We start from the raw sequence: 22,669 nt of genomic DNA on the forward strand, positions 1-22,669 counted from the left end.
TTATCATGTTAGGACACGCTTACATATTTGGGCTTATGATTTATATGTCATGATTATTAATGTTAGGAAATTGAAATTCTACATTTTACATTTGATTCCTATATTAGTTTATGTGAGTTGACTCTATGAATTGAAATAAAAAGAAGTGATCATGATGTATTATGTTCTGCAATATAGATTAGAGAATGTCAATGAATGTGAAATATGTGGATGTTAAGTTATGTAATTTGATTTATGTATTGGCTATTTTATCATGGATACTCGACTTATGAATATGATGTTTATGTTATCATGTACATTGATTTTATGTATACCTCATATTGGACTACTGATATTTTTCATGAGTGTGCAAGTAGCATAACCATGGATACTACGGAGAACCTTTGCTAGGTGAATTGTTGTGCAATTCCTTGTGAGGCCAAGGCTGACCCTAAGGAGGGACATGACCTAATTGTAATTGTATTTTATTTTAGTTGCACATTGTGCGGAATGAAAGGTGTAAATTGTTAAATGTAATTGTGAATATCCATGTTGGCATGCCTAGTAGTTGTAAAGTGATGTATTTAATGTGGTGTCAATTGACATGTGTTGTGATATGGTATGCCAAGGTGAGTTGGGTTGGGTAGAGAAGTAACCATGTATGAGTTTTAGGTGAGATTTCTTGCTTACAGAACCAAGATGATTGTCCCATTACCCAATTTCATAGGTCAACTCTTGGTGTACTTTTGGAGGTAAAATTTAACTCTAGAGGGTCGTCTAGGCCATTTGAACTTCCCAAACACAATGATGACCCTTCAAAAGTGCCTTAGAAGAGAGAGATGAATTTTGGGGTAGGAAAAGGCTTCTTTTTACTAAAATTAAGAAATCTACCCCCATGATAAGGAGACAAGGATGGAAGAAAACCACTCATGAGATCTTCCACCATGATGGATGGTAGATGAGAGTGGTTGGGAGCCTTCCCAACTCTCCAATTTTGGGGAGCACTAGTGAAGTTAGTAGATTTTAGGATTCTTGAGAATTTGGTGAAGGCAAGGGAGGAAACTTGGGAAGGAAGGAGAGAAAGCTTGGGTAGGAAGGAGTTCAAGTGATCCATTGTGCAAGCTTGGAAGTGAGGTTGGTACCCCTTGTTGGTTCCCAAAACCGCAGATTGAAAATCCATGAGCTTGCCACTTCTCCGATGGATTCCGCAATCAGTTCTGGCCAACAAACAAGAATCGCCTTGATTCCCCTACACTTCAGGCTCTGCTACACCTAGATGGGTAGCACTCCTCGAACCTGGTCACCTGGTTCAAAGCTTTTAGAAAGCGAATATAAGCTTTGGTGAGTTCTTTGGCTGGCAAGGTCCTTAAACTCGATCAAAATGAGATTAAATGCTAAATGTTTTGTATAAGGTTTTTAATTTAACAATGGATTTGAGGTTGTGGTAAGTTATGCATATTTTGACTTAAATAATAAAAAGACTAGTGCCTCTGCTCATTCGGGCAATAGAGTCAACTTCAATGAAGATTTTCACATACAACTTTATAATGTTCTACGCACTTATACTGCCGACAATTAAATAATCAAGATGTGACAGGTCAAATATATACGCAATCTTAAATTAATCCAAATTGAACTCTAACTCCTCTAATAGGGAGACAAATTGGACACAGATACGAAAACAATTAAATATTTCACAATATTTGTGATGATAGTGTTTAAGATGCTAAATGACCATATCTACTTATCTGACATTTAAATTGTATACAGAATTTGAAAAATGATTATATAGGACGAATCATATACAACTTAAATCTCCATGCCATTTGAAAATAAACAAAGGACCTTTTATTTTATTATTAAAATAAAATATTTGAATTTACATTATAAAGTTATATTAAGCTCCTTATTCCTCCTTACAAGTGAATATATGAATACTTCTTTGAAATGTATTTTTTTAGAATGTGTCTTTGTTGTTCTTGTTGAATCTCTTTTTATATCTTGATACTTAAAAGGATATGACTTTTCAATGTCCTATTAAAATAAAAAAGCACCTCCTTTTAATCCACATAATCGCCCCTATTCTCTTAGTAATAAATTAGCTTCGTTAACATATTAACAAATTCAATTGTTTGCAACATGTGTCGAGGCTCTTCAATTCAATATTTTTCCTTACCAAAGTAAATCGCAACCTACCAATAACTCAACGCGGAGCTGGAGCCATTATCTGTATTGTGTTCAAAAACATGTTTTGCTTCACAAAATTGGTGTTTTCATTTTCAAAGTATAAAGCCACCAACATTTAGTAACTCCTTAACACGTAGGCCATTATTGGTTTATTTTCTTCTAATCATCGCTAATGCAAAGGCTTTGGATTTCCACAATGGCTAGCAACCGCTGGGGTGTGCTCTTGCGATTATTCTATGCCTTCCGACTTTTCTTGTGGCATGAAAAGCAATTATGAATATCTTGTCTTATTGGCTTCAAATAGCCATATATACACCCGATGTGGAGAATGATGTTTCCAATATTTAGATTATAAATTATTTTGGGACTACGTGGAGGATGACTTGGGTGGTGTGTATTATAAATTCATGACAGACTTCTAGTATCATTCGATGACCTATGATAATATTGCCATTTTCTCACCATGCTATGATGTGTGACTATGACTCATGGTCAAGAAGCTACACTTCTATATTCATTACGCGACAACCATTGGAGTTTCCACAATTTTCCTACATATCCTTTGATTATGTTCATGTTTGATTTGCCTCTTATTATGTGAAATATCCCAAACCGGATATTTACTGGATTTCCTTTTCAACAATATATTCAGGATTGAACATTGCAGATGTATTTCAAACACAATAGAAATTAGTATAAATTCCAAAAATTATTTATCCAACTTCTTCTTGAATATAATATTCAAAACTCAAACATAGGCAAATGTAATACGATGCAACAATAAAAGCAGAAGATTCTCCACAAGATTATAACCCGTTCTTTCCAAAATAATATTCAAGATTCGAGCATATAACAATGTGTTACAAACCAGTAATATAAAAACCAGCAAACTCTTATAACTCCTTAAAATATGTTATTGCATTATACAGCAGCAATACAATAACCAGCACTTCACAAATCCAATCTTAAATACAATTTAACAGTCAAATTGGAATACTAGAATAATAACCTATAAGCGCATATGAAACACCTAAATTGATGTCTCCCCGAACAATGGACTTTTGTCTACTGTCTACCAGCGCAAGGGGTTGCGTCCTCACACTGGCTGAAAGCTGAAGTTTTCCAATTTTTCTCCTAAGAGAGAAGCTGAAATCTGAATAATAAATCAAGCATGCCAAATGAAAGAGTCTCATCTTCTTTTATCCTCACAGTTGTCACTCTTTGACTTCCCTCCTGGCTTTTCGTCTTATCTCTCCTTGTCCTTTTTGTCCACTTTGTAATATTAAATTGACCTTTAATATTTTGTGTCCACGCTCGCCAAATTTATTTGGTTTCGATGGGATTCAACCCTCACCCTATTATGTCGTTTGTAATATTTTTCTCAGATCTGGCAAATCGGAGCACCATCTTGTGGCAAATATTCATTAAAGATTATATGTGTTCAATCTCTATTCTTGTTTGATTTTACCGAGTAACTTTGAATCTATAAGTTTATGATTGCATGACTGACCATTCCCTCCAACATACCCCCACAGCTCGAAGTATCACAATCTCACCCATTCGTTCATCTGTACTACCAGGTGTTTCCATTTGTACGGCTCTATTTCCCTCCATCGTATGGCCTTGTGTGTTTACATCTTCCATCCCCCATCCGTACGGCCTCCCTATATCATCTGTACGATCTTCCTTGCTAACCATATGGCCATTTCTAGACTTTGTATAACCATTCCTAAGCACCATACGGCTAGTCCATACTATTGTATGGACATCCTTCCTTTTGCTTCACCATACACAACATACCATATGGCTTCTATTTCCTTGATAACCATACAATATCTTCTCAATTCCATACCACTATCCAACCCACCATACGACCCTTGCAATAATGCCATCACGTGAGTTTTTCCCCCACGAACGGAAGATCATTTTAGAGTAGACGTAGGACACAGGATCATTACATTGACCACTTGCAAAACAGTAACAGGCCAATCTCCTTTCTTTTTCCTTTGTGCCTTCCTATAGAGATCCTCAACCATCTTGTGAGTGTTGTCATAATGTACTAGAGATGCCACAACTCTATCTTCATTTACCTTCAACTGGTTCTTTAAGGTATGCATTTCATGATTGTCATTTTGAAGCAATTCATCGTTTTGCAGTGTCATCTCAGTATGTTCTTCTAATTCTATGTCATGGGCATAAGAAATGCCTGGTTCATCACACCTCTCAAGTTCATAGGCTTTCTTTCCTCCATTCTCTTGACTTGCTCGCAAAGGCCAAAGTGTTGTTAGGTTATCATTTGTATATTAAGACTCATCATATAAAGTCCTTGTCATGCTATTACCCTGTGCGCAACCGAATTTATCAACCTGCTTGTCAAGGCTAGCCTCCCATTCACAAACATAGAAACTTACACCCTGCATAACATCATCTACGGAATCATGTGAAGGTTGTAAATCAATGGTGGTTGATAGTTCTTCATTTTCAAGACTATTTATTAGAAGATTTTGACCTACTGCAAATTCTTTATACAAATTTTTGCACTGCTCTTTTTCGAGCAGATCCTGAACCAATTCAAAGTACTTTCTTTTTTTCCATATCCATCTTATTTTACTGCTCTAGATGAAGCTCCAAGTAATCGCTGAATGGTAAATCATTCTGAATTCGGGTAGGAAGTCTTTGATACTCTTTGTAAATGTTGAGTATTTCAGTTCTTATATCGGATTCAAAATTCTAAACTAAATACTCTTGGGGCTTCATAGTACCCTTCCCGATTTTATCCAAATCTTTTCCCATTGCTGAATGTTGTTATCCTGTTACTATAAGTCATGAAACACGGCTACATTCTGCCCCAGAATTGCCTTTTTTTCAAATAGTCAAACTATCTTGATTGTCATCTTTGTATTGAAATTCCATTCGATATTATGGTAAGTTTGTTTAGTGTCCATATACTTTTGATGCTTTAAAATTACTGCTTATTTAATCAACCACGGTCCTCTAATCTTCATTATGCTCATTATACCTCTAGACTTTATTTGGCTTTCTTTTTTGTAAGGCTTTTTGTTTGCAACGCTCCAACATTGGGTGTTATTGGCTGATTTAATTTTTTTGGATGCTATATACCCTGCTATTGGTCTTCTTTGTCTCACCCTTTAACTTTCATTCTGATTGTAATAAGAGAATCATATTTGTATCTTGTTGCTTATTGTTACTATATCATGCCTTCAATGTCAATCCAATTTTTATTTGATCTAAAAAACCAATGGTATATGTCTTACTAACATAAACGCTTCTCAAGGTGCCATTACAATGACCTCATAATGATGTCCTTTTGATATGACATATATAGTACAGAAATTTGGAGCGCTCTTCGCCACACCAACTAACACATCAACACCCTCGAATCTCCAGAAGTCCAATACTTAACTTCTCAGTATTTCCAATCACGGCAATATTTGCTAATGCATAGCGACCTTTCTAGTGCATGTTATATCTACCATTAAAATACGCCTCGTAACAGTTTCCACTAACAATCACATCATATCTGTCTGACATCGTTCCTCTGGACTTGACTTCATGCAATCAAGCTAACACCTAGGCAACCAACTTGATCATAGTTTTGTCTTCAAGTCGTCACACAAAACAAATTCACTCCTCTTTGTTAAATGATGTGGAAGCCTATTAGATGCCTACTAATCTCCTTTGTCTTTTGCAGAAATGAGACAAAATAGTTGTATCTGACAGGTCGAAGTATCCCTGTGATTTCCTTTGATTAATCAATCTTCATAGCTCGTATATTTACTTCTGCCTAATAATATGAAAGTTTAATAAGGCCTGCTGAATTTTTCATTTCCGACAGGTGAAATTGACCAATTATGTCTTACTTGAAGGCTTCAAACTTCTGATTCTTCGACACATACCTCTCTGTTTCTGCACCCAACTTTGCTAATATTTGACAACTCAACCAATTTTATTCTCTGTATTGTAACCAATATACTCCAGCTAACCCACGCTCATAGAATGTGCCAGTATTGCCAACTATCAGGACTCTTACCAAACATGTCAATAACAACCGTTTCAAACAAATTACCTCCTTAATGACACCTATTAATATTCCTCCAGCGGTTGCTGAAAACAATGATACACCTGTATAGCTAATAACGTTAATGCTAATGGAGTGCATGATAATGGAACTTGTACTTGGTTGTGAGGGAGTTTGTTGTTCACGCAACTCCTTGATGACCGTTGTACCAACTGCCCTTACACATGGTAGACAACCCAACCTCCCTGGAGGAGTTCGATCAATCCTTCAACTGAGACGAGGCTAGTATGTTGCTGCCTAGCTCCCTACTGCACTCTGAGTCAATTGTTGAACTTGGACGTGAGGGAGATTACTATCGCTAGTCACCAAACAACTATATTTCACTGTCAAACGTATGGGCAAAAAAAGATTATTGGGCCACGTCTGATACCACCATTTTCAGCAATGGAAGAAGTCGTTAACGCACATTAATTTCCCACACCTAGGCACATTGGAAAACAAGTCTCTTGATGCCGCTGCAACCAACTTTAACACATGAGAATTAGCTACGTTGGAAGAGACAATAGAACAATTACTAGCTTGAGATATAACTCTACCTGAACACACTTGTTGTTGGCTTGACTTTGATGAGGACAGAAATATGAAGAAGCTTTCACTTCCATGCAAGTGCTCGGTAAACAATATTCTACAACTGATTTCCTTCAACATTCCATCACAACTCATACACTCCTCGATGGCCTCTACTCCACTATAAACAAAAAAAACTTGCAAATGAGTTGGCAATCTATATCAAGTTGACGACTCCCTGTAATCGATATGCGAGTAAGGGGCATACGAAGTGTTTTCCCTAAAAGGGCTTCACCTTATAGAATGCCAACAATAACAATTTAGTTCATAGCCAATTAAGCTTTCAAAAAGTCAGTATCAATATAAATCATATTATGAAGACTCAAACCTCATGAATATAGTTAGATATAATCAAAATCAAATCTAAAGCTTAAAGATCTTGCAAATAACTGCCCATTTCCACACGCTGGAAATTTGTAGAGATTATATTGCTCACGTACCATGAATGGATACCAAGGCTACTCAAGCTTCAAGTTCAATCTTGTGCAAGAAATTTCGTGCATCACTCTCTTTGAAACCAGATTTTGTTGATCATGGACAAAAGAAGCAGTACAACAATACCCGAATTTAAAGGGCAAATAGAAGTATCTTTGTTATCCCAAATGAATATAAACTAATCATAGTCTTGCGTGTATTTCCTCACTTGGACATTCTTAGCCAACACAGAGATAATTTTGAACTTCCTATGAATTTGTTGCATAAATTCTTGACAATACCTTTGATAAAACTTTTGGAAACTTGTCTTAAAATAAACTCCACAAGATGATAGGAAACACAACTCTGATACCACTGAAATGTCCCATACCGGATATTTACTCGATTTCCTTTTCAACAGTATATTCAAGGCTGAACATTGCAGATGTATTTCGAACACAATCGAAACCAGTAGAAATGCCAACAGATATTTATCCAGCTTCTTCTTGAATATAACATTCAAAACTCAAACATAGGCAAATGTAATACGATACAACAATAAAACCAGAAGATTCTCCACAAGATAATAACCTATTCTTTCCGAAAATATTCAAGATTCAAGCATATAACAATGTGTTACAAACCAGTAATATAGAAACCAGCAAACTCTTATAACTCCTTAAAATATGTTATTGCACTATACAAAAGCAATACAATAACCAGCACTTAACAAATCCAATCTTAAATACAGTTTAACAGTCAGATTGGAATACTAGAATAAGAACCTATAAGCGCATATGAAACACCTAAATTGATGTCTCCCCAGACAATGGGTTTGCATCCAATGTCTGCCGGCGCGAAGGGCTACGTCCTCACACTGGTTGAAAGCTCAAGCTTTCCGATTACTCTCCCAAGAGAGAAACTGAAATCTAAATGATAAATCAAGCATGCCAAATGAAAGAATCTCATCTCCTTTTATCCTCACAGCTGTGACTCTTCGACTTCCCTCTTGGCTTTTCGTCTTATCTCTCCTTGTCCTTTTTGCCCACTTCGTAATATTAAATTGACCTTTAATATTTTGAGTCCACGCTCTCCAAGTCAATTTTAATATTATATATAATATGCCTTTAATATTTCTAATGTCCCAAAAAAGGGACATTACATTGTGGATCTATTCCTTATGAATGGCTGTGGTTTCTTTGTCTCTGAGGTTGCTTAGTTAAAAAAATTGTGCTTTCTGAATATAATGATTGACATGGTCAAAAACTTTGTGTTGATCAAACTGATACGCAAATATACTTTTAATCTTTGCAACTGTGAGTACTTTCCCTCCAATTGTACCCACGAATTTGCATGGTCTTCAGAAGATTGTTTTTAAAAAGAGTTAGTCTCAGCATACCCAAGTCAAGAAAATAACTGTTCGCTCCAGAATCTGTAGATATGTTATTGCTGATGGGGCTTGACATGGTTCTCTTTAATCACACACCAATTGTGTCTCAACTGCATGCTTGTTTCGATTCCTCCATAGACCGAATATTGCAGGCTCTAAATAGTACTTTCACTTCAATTTCTTATTGTTCTTTATGGCTGTACCATAATGAAAGTGCTTTTTGCTCATCGGAACTGTATTTGGTAATCTTCGTATGTGCAACATACACAGCCTGTTGTGTGTCACATTTATAGTTGTTTCTGGATTAGGAGAAGCATCTTGTAGGTAGCATAAATATGTGCCCAAGCTTATTAAACTCATTGAAGCTTCCTTCTATTGAGAATATATCACTCTGTAGGGAATTGAGATGTCTCTGAATATTTGTGCTGAATATAATGTTTTGTCATTTGATTACCACAAGCATAATTGTCTGCTGTCAATCCAATATTGGAGTCGCATACTTCTTGTAAAGATTCTTCACATGTTGATACACTAGGTTTCTTTGAATCATTGTGGGAAGCATAGTAATCTTGCTTTGTGATACTGCATCTGGAATCCTTAGTAGAAGACAAAGATGAGCAAGCCTTAGTCCTTTCCTTCATTTTCTCGAGAGACTGTACATCATCAGCAGAAGAACTATTAACAGAGTTCATTTATATTGATCTCTCACCCCAAATCTCTTCCCTGTCAGCAAAATCATCATATAAAGTAGAAAAGAGATTCATTTCCATTAATTTTCCATCCTTATTTCAAAAATGGAGACCTAGTTTTTTGCCAAAAAATAGGGTTCCATCACCCCTATCATGTGGATTTTATGTTCATGGTAAATAGTTATAATTATGCTTCTTGTCTTGTGTTGTATCTTCTTGTGTAGTTCTGCAAATTTGTGCATTGTGGATGTGTTTTGTGGTGTTCTTGAATTGTGTAGTGTTTATGGTGTTCATGTGAGTTCTTGACATTTTAGTTTCTTTTGTTTGACTAAATGCATATGGGAGTTCATGGTGAGCCTCACCCTTGGGAGGGAAGGTAAGGCTTGTTGGGTAAAGGGTATAGTGAATCCATTTGGGTGAAGAGTCTCTCCTTGGGATGGATGGGGTAGCATATGGGTGTTATGGGCCCCATATGCCACATTTTGCTTGGGGAACATAATGTTACAAACGTAAATGGCAGAATACTTGACTTATTAATCAGATATCAAAATGATCTATATATACAAAGAGGAGATTCGAATAGAGTAGAAACATTCTATTCTAGACTACACCTAAATATTAGAAACATTCTAATATTTACAAAGATATAATAAGATACAATAGTGAGCATTAAAAAGAAACATAAAGATTATTCTAATACCCCCCTTAATGCTCAATCTATTTATTACACCAATAAATCCCCTAAATTTAACAAACTTGTCAGGACTAAGTGGTTTTGTGGTTTTGTAAAAATATCTGTTGGTTGCTCTGAGGTAGGGACATAGAGTAACTGAATAGATCCATCTTCTACTAACTATCGGATGTAATGGCAATGAAGCTCTATGTGCTTGGTTCATTCATGAAACACTGGGTTCTTGGCAAGTTCGAGTACTCCCTGATTGTCTGAAAACAAAGAAGTTGGACCTACTTGAGGAATATGCATATCTGCAAGCATCTAACGGAGCCAAACTACTTCACAAGCTGCCTTGATAGCTCCTCTATATTCTGCTTCTGTAGAGGAGAGTGCATGTGCCTGTTGCTTCTTACTGGTCCAGGTAACTACTATAGATCCGATACTGAACACATAGATAGAAGTAGATTTCCTATCATCAACTAAGTCGGCCCAATCGAAATCAGTGAATCCACTTAGCTGAGGAGTAGTACTCCTTGTGTAAAGAAGACCATAATCTGAAGTACCATGTACATAGCGTAACACACGTTTCGCTGCAATCCAATGATCAGTCTTGGGGTTCGTCATGAACCATGAGATGTAGCTGGCTGCAAAACTGAGATCAAGTCTAGTAGTAGTAAGGTAGATGAGACTACCTACTAGCTGTCTAAAGAGTGTTTCATCTACAGGAGGAGAATCAGATTGTGCGGACAATTTCAAACAAGTCTCCATAGGAGTGGAGGCAGGTTTGCAATTCTGTATTTGAAACCTATCAAGCAAATTTCTGGCATACTTGGATTGAGACAAAAAAATATTGTTGTCAATCTGCCAAACCTTAATACCTAAACAATAATGAAGCAATCCAAGATCTGTCATATCAAAAGTTCTACATAGATCCTGTTTGATTTCTGAAATCAAATGTTCTGAACTCCCAGTAATGATCAAATCATCCACATAGACAACAAGAAAAAGAATATCATTACCAGAGTGTTGAATATATAGATTACTATCTGACGGGCTACACTGAAATCCCTGAGCAACCAAGTACTGATCAATCTTTATGTACCAAGCCCGAGGGGCTTGTTTAAGACCATTGAGGGCCTTCTGGAGTCTACATACTTTTGGTTCTGAACCGGCAACCTTAAAACCTGGGGGCTGCATCATGTAGACTTCTTTCTGTAATTCACCATTGAGAAAAGCACTCTTCACATCCATCTAATGAACTTTCCAACCATACTAAGCTACAATGGCAAAAAGAATGCGAATAGTGCTCATCTTGGCTATCGGAGCAAAGGTCTCCTCATAGTCAATGTCTTCGTGCTAGGTGAATCCTCGAGCAACAAGTATGGCTTTGTCTTTGTCCAAGGTACCATCTACATGGTACTTGAACTTATAGACCCATTTACAGTTAATGGGTTTCTTCCCAAGAGGGAGATCTAAAAGAACCTAGGTGTGATTCTTTTGAAGACTCTGAAGCTCAGCATCCATTGCCTGTTCCCATTCTGGAATTCCTTTGGCCTCTGCATATGTCTGGGGCTCAGGGATACTGTGGATGTTGGCCATAAGAGCAACATTAACTGTGTTGTGTTGAATGCTCTTATTTCTAGAGGTTCTACCCTCAATGAGTTCATCAAGATGAAGATCACTAATCGTTTGAGCCCACCATTTTGGCCGAAGAGTAGAGGAGCCAATATCAGATGCTGTCAAAATAGCTGGATGAGGAGGAGCAGGAGCTGTATTATCTGGAGGTGGCCGAGGTGGTCTGGAGGTGGCATCAGATGACTCATATAAACTAGAAGGACCCAAGTTAGAGATTGTTGAAGACTGAATCTTGGAATGTGGTGGGGAGGCAAAGAGCTGAAATGGTTTGAGTTCCTCATCAAACACAACATCACGACTAAAGATTAAATGATCAGTGTTTACATCAATCAGTCTGTAGGCCTTATGTGTGTGATTGTATCCTGTAAACATGAGTTTCTGGCTTTTGGAATCCAACTTAGTGCGTTTGGCATCAGGAATCCATACATATGCCAGAGAGCCAAAAACTTTCAAATGGTTGATCCTAGGTTTGCGACCAGGCCAAGCTTTCTCAAGAGTCTTATGGTTAACTGCAAGGGTGGGTGACTAGTTAAGAAGGTAGACAGTGGTGGATACTGCTTCTGCCCAATATTTTCTGGGAACATTTCTATGTTCTAGCATAGCTCTAGTTGTTTCTGTGATGGTACGGTTTCGACACTCTACAACACCGTTTTGCTGAGGGGTGTGAGGTGTGGTGAACTGACGTCTAATGCCATGAGTAGTACAGAAAGCAGAGAAAGCAGAAGAACAGAATTCCCCCCCATTATCGGTCCTAAGAGTACGGATGGGGGAACTAGAATCTTTTTCTACTAGGGCTTTAAACTGCTGAAATACAAGAAAAGCATCTGATTTTTGCTTAAGAAAATATACCCACATTTTGCGACTGAAACCATCCACAAAGAGTAAGAAGTACCTGTTCCCAGCAACAGAAGGAGTATTCATAGGACCACATACATCAGCGTGGACCAGCTAGAGTACTTTAGATGCCCGCCATGATTCACCATCCTTAAATGGTGTCCTATGTTGCTTCCCTGCTTGGCAAGCTCCGCAAACACGATGCTTGTGGGTCTGGATATCAGATAGACCATGGACTAAATCATCCCAAGCAAGTTGTGCTAGATATTGAATGTTCAAGTGACCGTATCGCTAATGCCAAAGGCTACTGAGAGTGGACGATTTTGTGATGAAGGCACGCGAAAGGGAATCGCCTGAATCTACAAGATTATAAATACCATGATCCTCAAGACCGATAGCAAGTGTAGTGCGAGAATAACGATCACTAATCGAACACTTATTTCCACTGAAAATGACATCCAACTAAGGGGAGTGCTTCATAATCTGACTAACAAACAGAAGATTATGTTTCATGCCAAGAACATAACATACATTGAGGAACATGAGTCTTCTTCCTCCGGACTGAATCTGAACATTGCCCTTGCCGACAATATTGTATTCTTCACCGCCTCCAAAGATTACTAAGTCAGAATAGGAAGTGAATTCAACAAACCAATCACGCCTGTGAGTGAAATGTCGGGAGGCACCGAAATCTATGTACTAAGCAGAAGATTTCACATGATCTGTAGGTATGCTAGCCATAAAGGCATGGTAGATAGATTCTTTCTGCTTTGAGTGTTGGGCAGCATCGGCTTGCTTTTTAATTGAGTCTGACTTCTGATGCTCATAATATGTGAATATCTCAGTTGGCACAAACTTCGAGGTGAGAAAATGAAAGACCTAGAAAAATCGGAGGTGCCCAAACGAGAGCTCGAAAAACCCAAAAATAATATGCTGTCGGAATCCAAATCTACTGGCTCAAAAATCGAGGCACAGAAAACAAGGCACCCACAAAAAATTGATGAAGACCCATTTGAGATCTTGAAAAACCCACCAAGAATATGTGATCAAAAAAAATTTCTGACCTCAAAAATTAGGGTTTCGAGCAAAACTCTAGCCGGCGGCTTGGAAGGTCAAAGACAACAAAAAAAATGTGTTTGCAGGCCAAAAGAATGCAATCTGTGGTTGCAAAATGGAGTTTTAGAGACATGAGCTGATTTGCAGACCAAAGAGTGCCGCCAAGAAGCAGATTTGTCAAGAAAAAAATACCATATTTGAGGCAAAACAAAAACACGATTTGCAAACGCGTTTTGCAGATCTGTAAAAAAACGGCCCTTGTTCAAAGGTGTTTGTAAACGCGGACAGAGCTGGAAATTACTGAAGTCGTTTTTATTGCAGACCAAACGCACAAGAAATTACTAACTTGCGATTTTCAGAAAAAACTCCCAAGAAAATACGACATTTTTCCAGACGAATTCGCAAACCTTTACTCTGAAACCCTAGCCGTGACTAGGTATTAGGAAGCGGGTATGTGAGGAACAAATTCGAAAATAATGATCCGAAAATTTCAATTAAGAAATTATTATTTTCGAAAAATAATTCAACTACGCCCTGATACCATGTTACAAACGTAAATGGCAAAATACTTGACTTATTAATCAAAGATCAAAATGATCTATATATACAAAGAGGAGAGTCGAATAGAATAGAAACATTCTATTCTAGACTACACCTAAATATTAGAAACATTCTAATATTTACAAAGATATAATAAGATACAATAGTGAGCATTGAAAAAAAACATAAAGATTATTCTAATATTAAGGGATATGAATAGAGGTTGATGATATATGAATGGTATGTGATAGCCTTGAGAAGGCATGTTTTCTATATATTAATGCATTGTGGTTCTCCCCATTTGTTCATTTCCACCTTCACCCTTTTAAATGGATAAATGGTGATCCTACGTGCAAGCCTTGGGTTTGAGAGTAATATGAATGTTGTAACATTTGTGTATTCTGTAAATCTGTTCTGCTATGTGTGTGTGAATGGCTGTAATTTTGATATTTCCCCACCTAGCTAAGGTTCTCCAGCTCGGAGGTGGTCTCATGAGAGGCCTATGGTTCGGAGGTGAACCTTCATAGTTGGTTCTTGTTGTGTTTTACAAGTTTTGTACATGTGCAAGGTTGGGAAAAAGCTGGACTGTTCTCCTATTAGTGGGCTTCATGTAATTCATGTGAATGTGCAACCTTGTTCAGAAGCTTCGTTGTTTGGCAATACAAGACTCAAAACCCTAGTGGAGCCCAAGTTGCTTTCATTCTATCATGGCCTAACAGAAGTTTGCAAAGAAGGATGGAGCCTTGATCTTCGATTTTTGCCATCTTTGTCATTTGAAAATTTCTCTATTACTTGAACTTATAAACTTGAATCTTGACTTCTTGAAGTGATGAAGTCCTTCATGTGGAAGGATTCCTTTGAAGCAAACTTGGATTTCTGGGGGAAATTCAAGTTCATAAGAATTTCTTCCACTTGTAGATTTTGATTTCTAGAATTCCATCTTGAACTTGATTTGAATTTGTACTTTGATAATCTCATTAGAATTATTCTTCTCATTTGGAGTCCTCGACTTGAGTTATCTCCTTTGTGCCTTCCTACCCTCTCCAATGACTCACCTTGCAAAACAAGAGAGAGGAACATGCATTGGAAATCTGAAGTTTCATGAAAAAAGATTAAATCAACATTATGAAAAAATCTGGAAAGTTAGATAAGTTTCTACTATAGCATGCCCAGATTTCCTTCAATTTATCTCATTTGTCCCTTACTTTGAATCAATTCTTCCCCTTAAGCTCGCTGCCTTGTTGAAGATGCATCCTTTCCCAATGTGATCTGTTGTCCCATATGCAATTTGATGCTTCAAGAAATGAAATTCGCAGTCCATAGGTGGACAAGTTTGCTGCCCTACTGCTGCTAATTCGCTGCCCATAGGCAGAGAGGAAATTGATTTGTTTTGTGTGGAAATGGCTTGGTCTTGCTTCTCTTATATAGGTGATGGGAGCTTGAAAATGCACAGTCCCCAATGCTGGCCGACTTGGCTCTCGAAAGCCAATGAATTATTTCAATTTGTTGATGTTTGGTAGCTTCAGTCGGATTAGCCTATAAAAATATATATAATTATATATGAGATATAATTTATATATATTTGAGATATGAGGTTATTATAATGTGATATATATATATATATAATGTGAAAAATTATATACTATTATTATATTAGAGAATTTAATACAATGATATATATAATTATCATTATGTTAATGAAAGGACATGTCTCGTCATGGGACATGTCTACTCTTGATCCTTTCTCTATTATAAATATAAGATCATTGTCTTTGGAAAGAATATACCCAGAAGACAATTCAATTACATCTGCAATGATCCTATTAATTTCACATGGTATCAAAGCCTATTTGTAGATGTAAATCAAATAAAAATACATGACAGATTGGTAGTTGCATGGTGCTCTTAAATGGTGCTCAGAAATTCATGACTATCCTTTGAATATCACTGGGAAATGGTGTTGAAATGTGATTATAATAATGATCTAAAACTTTCAGAATGATACGTATCTCCTTTTGCATATGAGAGACAGCTAGTGAGTTTCACCATTGAGTACAACAGCCCCTATTTAACTCTTTAATAAGGAAGGAAGCACAATAATCAGGCCTGTGGATCTTACCATTGTCTAAATCAAGTGAACATAAAGTAATGAGTTTGTATACAACTGAGATTTATTTATCAAGAGTCGGACACTCTCACGGTAAATTAGAAATAAAGTTTAAAATGATTATATAATCATAACAAGAGACAGGGTAAAAATTGAACATCAGATATTTTATATTACTAGTTTACGGTTTTGTTTGCTGAGAGCGACATACAAACTCACTCAATATCAATGAAGAAAAATATCTAGAGTCTATTGAAAAATCAGAAGTGGGTCATGAATATAGAAGATATTAAGAAGAGACTAGCAGAGAGCAGAAAAATGAGAAACGGGGAGGGATACGGATATGACCATGATCATAGGCAGAAGTTCGTTGTGGAGAGACAAGAAAAAGATAAAAGAAAAGAATCAAATAAGTGGATAGTGAGTAGAATTCCAAGAAAAAAAATATGAAACTGCAGAATGTATCGTACAACACGTAGTCAAGCCAATCAAGGATTGCTGCGGTAGAAGAAGAACATTGTGAATTAGAATAGATACACAAGTGACATGGGATGTTAAAAATAATATGGATTCTACGTTGTCAGGGAATAAGGGATACAAATATGTGTGTGTGTCAATTAATATATTGCCAAGTAAGGTCAGGATGACAAGGTCAAAGGGTTTGTACATATATATAGTTTACAACTCACAATTATAATACTATTAAGATGATTGATAATTAAAGGTCCACACAATGCATTGAAAGGAGAGACTCATGTAAGGAATAACATGCAAGAGAGCCATTAATATTTGACAGATCTTGAGAACTAGGGACCCACCGCCAACCAAGTATGGAGGTATATTAATTATGTTTTTTTAAATGATATTGTTATGAAATATATATTTTAATTTCTTGCATTGTTAATATTATGGTAGATATTTGATAGTGTAAGGAAATGATGACATTATAATTTTGATATAATATTTGCCAAATGTTAAAGAGATTTATTATGTGAGTATGAAAAGTGAAGATTGAGTTTATGTTATCTTATTTCTTATTTTTGAACATTTTAAATTGAAGAGTTGTGTCATTGAAATATGTAAGAGGATAATAATATTATTGTGCATAACTATTTATTATCTTTGATTATTATTATGGTTTCTCTCTTATTTTTTATTTTATAAGAGCGATTTGCCTTGATCTTTTCTTCTGAGATTGTTCTTGCAGGAAAAAGAGGGAGATTAACATTTTATGAAGGTAACTTTGAAAGAGAGGGAGAAGATAGATGATATGACTCAGTCAATCTTTAGTGATCTCGTTCATTTTGATTGAGAGGGAATAAACCATGTTGTGATAGATTCTCTAGTGATCAAAATAAATAAATAAATAAAACTGTAGTAGTCAAGAGGACTATGATTCATGAATATACATGGTGACCATGTGAATTTAATGGGCCCACCCCCTGTGTACATCATGAGGAAGTGACAACTTCCACATGATCATCACTTGTATTTGGAGAAGTTTTTGCGAGGTGATGATCTTACAATAACTTGTATTATGAGATCAAACAATTGAGTATATGGTGAATGTCTTGCATCTCAACGTTCTAGGAGGCCATTGCTCAAAGAGTACTTGGTGAATGTCTTTGATATTTGGGAGGCGAATACTCTTGATATCAAATGTGATATCAAATGTGATATCAAACCTTATTTTGAGTACTTAGTGAACATCATTGATATTCTGGGAGGCCAATACTCTTGATATCAGATGTGATATCAAACATTTTTGAGTACTTGGTGAATATCATTGATACTCTGGGAGGCTAATACTCATGATATCAGATGTGATATCCAACATTTTTGAGTACTTGGTGAATATCATTGATATTCTAGGAGGCCAATACTCATGATATCAAATGTGATATCAAAACTTTTTGAGCACTTGGTGGATATTGAATGTCAATATTCTGGGAGACCTAGACTCATTATATCAAAATAATGAATATCTTGTGATCAAAGATAAATTTAAATTTGTCATAACTAATATTACTAATGGTGTAATATATATATTGTGTTTATCCTCCCTAGCTAAGAGGGAGTGTTGATGTTTGGTAGCTTCAATCGGATTAGCCTATAAAAATATATATAATTATATATGAGATATAATTTATATATATTTGAGATATGAGGTTATTATAATGTGATATATATATATATATATATATATATATATATATATATATATATATATATATATAATGTGAGAAATTGTATACTATTATTATATTAGAGAATTTAATATAATGATATATATAATTATCATTATGTTAATGAAAGGACATGTCCTGTCATGGGACATGTCTACTCTTGATCCTTTCTCTATCATAAATATAAGATCATTGTCTTTGGAAAGAATATACCTAGAAGACAATTCAATTAAATCTGCAATGATCCTATTAATTTAACAAAATTAATTTGTTTTTTAAGCCCCTTCAAGGCCAACTGGTCAAAGAGGACAGAGGCACATTTTCTCACCAAATTCTCAAATATTCACACCTCTCCCTGTCCATACAATTTTGGGGGGATTTTCATCATGGTCAGGATTGTGAATTCTAGCTAGGGCTCAAATTCTGCCCCTAGGATAGGATTCATTCACTGATTATTTACCGACTCGACATTCCCCTTTCCTACTTCACCTCATTTCTTTCAATTCTTCATGCTCACAATAAGCTCCAAACATTGTAGATTCAGGGTGAGAGACCTTTATGGTTAGGATTTTTCTCTAGCTAGATGAGCAGAATTTCACCTAGGGAGTCAAGGAATTTCCCTTGACTTTCTCCAAATTGCACCTCCATTCCTTGTTAAACTTAGTCAATTTGATATTAATCCCTCACTTCCGAGTCAGCATGCCAACTCTGGTTCCAACTGTCAATTGTGGAGAGAGTCTAAATGTATTAGGAATCCTTTATATCAAAGGCAGAAATTAGTCAGAGGGAAAACTACTCATGGCACCTTGTTTTCCGCCACTCTCCCTTCACTTGATCATCTTGCACTTATTTGATTTGATCACCCTTTATCCTTAAAAAACTTGTTCCAAGCCCTCAAGCCTAAGAGGGAGATCAGGATGCCAAGAGGAATCAGAGTTCCTCATACAACCTCAACCTTCATCACACCCTAAACTTGGTCTAATTTAATCTTACCTTTCCATCGTTGTGTTAAGTTGCAATCTGATTGTGTTTTCACTTGATTCCAATGCCTTAATCTCTCCTTTCCTTCCTTCTAAATCAGGGCAGAAATCTTGGGTCCTTGATGATTTCACTTTTTCAACTCAGTTCCAATCCTTAAACATATCACCACCCCCTCTTCTCTCTTTCAACTTGTTTCATAGGTCTCATTTTGTAAGGTACGTGATCAGATACAACTTTCACTTGATTTCAACGCCTTAATCTCTCCTTTCCTTCCTTCTAAATCAGGGCGGAAATCTTGGGTCCTTGACGATTTCCCTTTTTCAACTAAGTTCCAATCCTTAAACATATCCCCACCCCTCTTATCTCTTTCATCTTGTTTCATAGGTCTGATTTTGTAACGTATGCGATCAGATAAAACTCCTATAGCTCTACTTTATCTCAATATTAGTCTAGATTATAAACAAATAGCTACAAACAAGGAATTAATAAACTAATACATAACATGTAATAATCTCAGACAAATACGAGCTCATTGGTCAAGGTGAAATTATTTGAAAGTGAAACCAAATATACAACTTACTTGACAAAATATTTCCAAATATACTACTATGATGAAAACAGATAACTTAATTATGCTATATATTGCTTCCATGCAAAACAAGAGATATAGTACCCAACAAATCTTACCACATACAATATAATAACCTCAAACAAATACAGATTTCTTGGTAAAGGTAAAATTTATTTTAAATGAAATATGACATTTATAAAACATTTCAGAATATATTACCCTGATAAAAAAAGATGACTAAAATATGCTATCTATCGCTGCTATGCAAAATAAGAGAGAGGGTAACCCCATGTCTTACCGGAATTCCTTTGTGAACAAGAGCTATAAGTGTCCCAAATAAAGGTTTCCCTGCACAACAAATTTACTGCTAAAATCAAATCATCAATTCCTATTCTAAAGGTTGAGAATTTTAACATTATCATTCAAGAATTTGAGTTTTACACACAAACTTCCAACAAGTTTATGCATTTGTTGTTTCCTCTTTCACTCAAGTCAATTTAACTACTCAAAGATGGATAATTTATTTATAATTACAATTTATGTACATGTTGTAGATTAAGTAGAATTCAAAAAGTCAAGACAGAAAAGTTTGCCTGTGATAAAGCTTTTTGTGCCATCAATGGGATCTAAAACCCAAATATATTCTGCATTTTCTTCACTGCAAGTCCATCCATTCTCCTCCCCATATCTGTGAACAATCTCTTTTAGAATCATCCTTTTAGAAGACATTTAAATTTTAAAAGCTGATATTGCTGAAAAATGTAAATAACATACAATAGATACCCACGGCCATGATCCATTATCATTTTGCAGATTAAGTACTACATAAACTAGTTACCATTTTTCTGCAAATCTAATTAACTAGCATACCAGAGGTTGGAATCTCCCAACATAAAAGAAATAAAATGTTCTCTTTTGCAAATACACTATTAAAACCATGCCCTACATTGCATGTGTTGGGAAGTGCTCAGAAATAACAGAACGCATGGCTTCTTCAGCAGCGCGATCTGCTATTGTAACAGGGCCTGCATTTAATGAAAAAAAATGTATCAGCAAAAGTATTTCTTAAGTGATCAAAAAAATCAGAACAACCCCATAAAAGAGGAAAAAACAATGGATAAAAATAAAGAGAAGGGCATTATGGCTCTCTAAAATACACACGATTACAAAACTAACCCACAGTAGCTACATAATAAAACTGAGAGATGGGACCAGCCAAAACACATTGAAAACAAAGCATTTGTGAAGGGTAAGGGTTCTATGAACCAGAGGAAACACACTTCAATTTGACTTTTTTGCTATGCAATGATATTTGAGACAAGTACACATACATTTGCAGTAATCTTGCATGAAAAAACCTAATAAAGACATGCAAGTCAAGCTTGAAGAATTAATTCTAAGCATGAATGCTCATACAATAAACATTATTATGAGTTATATCGGTAAGAAAACAGATGTACAACGAATCAATTCAAATAATTTACTATAAAGAAGTAAAAGAGCATTAGTATGGTTCCATGTGGATGTGACTCCACATAGCAAGTATGATCTACAGCCCAAGCTCCAATGCATATATTCAGTCGATGATCCATGTCACAGCTCAAACTCCATGATTGGCATCAACTGCAAATCCATCTCAATGGTCCCTACTATTAACACCACATCCATCTTCCAACTTAGTTAAGGCCTGTTCAATCTGGTATATGCTTAACATTTCCCATAACACGGAATGATGCTTGCATGGAATCCCTTAGGCATGAACCATGCCTCATAGACCATGGTCAACGTGATATTTTTTGACAATGCTCATCTGTACCACTGAAAGATTATGGGTCACACAAGGAATACCAATTATTTTGTCTAAAATATATATCCTTTGCATTTTCCAGTTTTTTAAACACACATATGTATATCTAATTAGATAGTGTAGATAGAGTCCTTTGTTTCCTTTGAGAATGTGTCAGATCATTTGCTTTCCCTTATGAGGCATTAAGTTCCAAAATTTAGAGTGTTGTGCATTAGGAATTTCTTTGATCTCAATATGCAAAATTTGATGACTATTAAGAGTCATGAAGTTGGATGTAATCATTTGATTATGATTGATTTATCAAATTAATATTGCCCAGCATTGATCTCACAAGGCTGTAGCCAAACTCGAATGGCACATACAAAGTATAACCATATCTGTTCAAGAGTGGTCAAAACTGATTATTTATGATTAAGTTTTTTGGGGTTCATGAATATATCATATTTCCTAGAAAATACAAGGTTTCCATGAAAATTAAGGTTTCAGCACTCATAGTTATATGCTGTTAGCTTCAGATTGAAGGCAAGGTGCAAATTTAGGTCAGCCTTATTGGAGGTAATGGGCTATAAACAATTTGTTAAAAGTATATTGTCGAAAATCCTGGTCACTAAAGTGGCAGTAGCTCAAGGGAAGAGCACACCAACATGCAAATGGAAGGTCCTGTAATTCATGCCCTAACCCTTCCATGCAAAATAAGATGGTGCCAAAGACAAGTTGAATACCTGAGGACCAATATGTGCCTCAAACAGCAGTATTATTTGGTGCTTGAGCACCAAAGTGTACCTCAAGAGCGGGTGTTAAAGAAAATGTGCGGCAGTTGAACTCAAAAAAAGAACCTGCAAAAACTGAAGTGACTTGCAGGATAGTAGTAAAGCATTCAAACATGAAAATGGGAAGTCCTGGTTTCAATTCTTGATTGGTCCATGAATGATAATACAACTTTGATCAAAAGAA

General features: G+C 36.0%; 1 protein-coding gene across 5 annotated transcripts in view; it reads right to left on the reverse strand.

Annotated features, from left to right (window-relative positions):
* IMPL2 (inositol monophosphatase family protein) overlaps positions 1 to 22,669 on the reverse strand; it is a 203,254-nt gene that overhangs the window by 176,422 nt on the left and 4,163 nt on the right. For all 5 annotated transcript variants that reach the window (XM_089824425.1, XM_089824424.1, XM_089824422.1 and 2 more), the window contains exons 2-4: positions 20,855 to 20,933; positions 20,502 to 20,596; positions 20,207 to 20,256 (exon numbers count right to left, since the gene is read on the reverse strand). In XM_089824425.1, the coding sequence (XP_089680551.1) occupies positions 20,207 to 20,256; positions 20,502 to 20,596; positions 20,855 to 20,933 (224 nt within the window). The remainder of the gene's footprint in view (positions 1 to 20,206; positions 20,257 to 20,501; positions 20,597 to 20,854; positions 20,934 to 22,669) is intronic.

This window comes from Cupressus sempervirens, chromosome 4 (assembly GCF_028749045.1).
Source record: "Cupressus sempervirens isolate cs-2001-9-10 chromosome 4, ASM2874904v1, whole genome shotgun sequence".
Taxonomy (NCBI): Eukaryota; Viridiplantae; Streptophyta; class Pinopsida; order Cupressales; family Cupressaceae; genus Cupressus; species Cupressus sempervirens.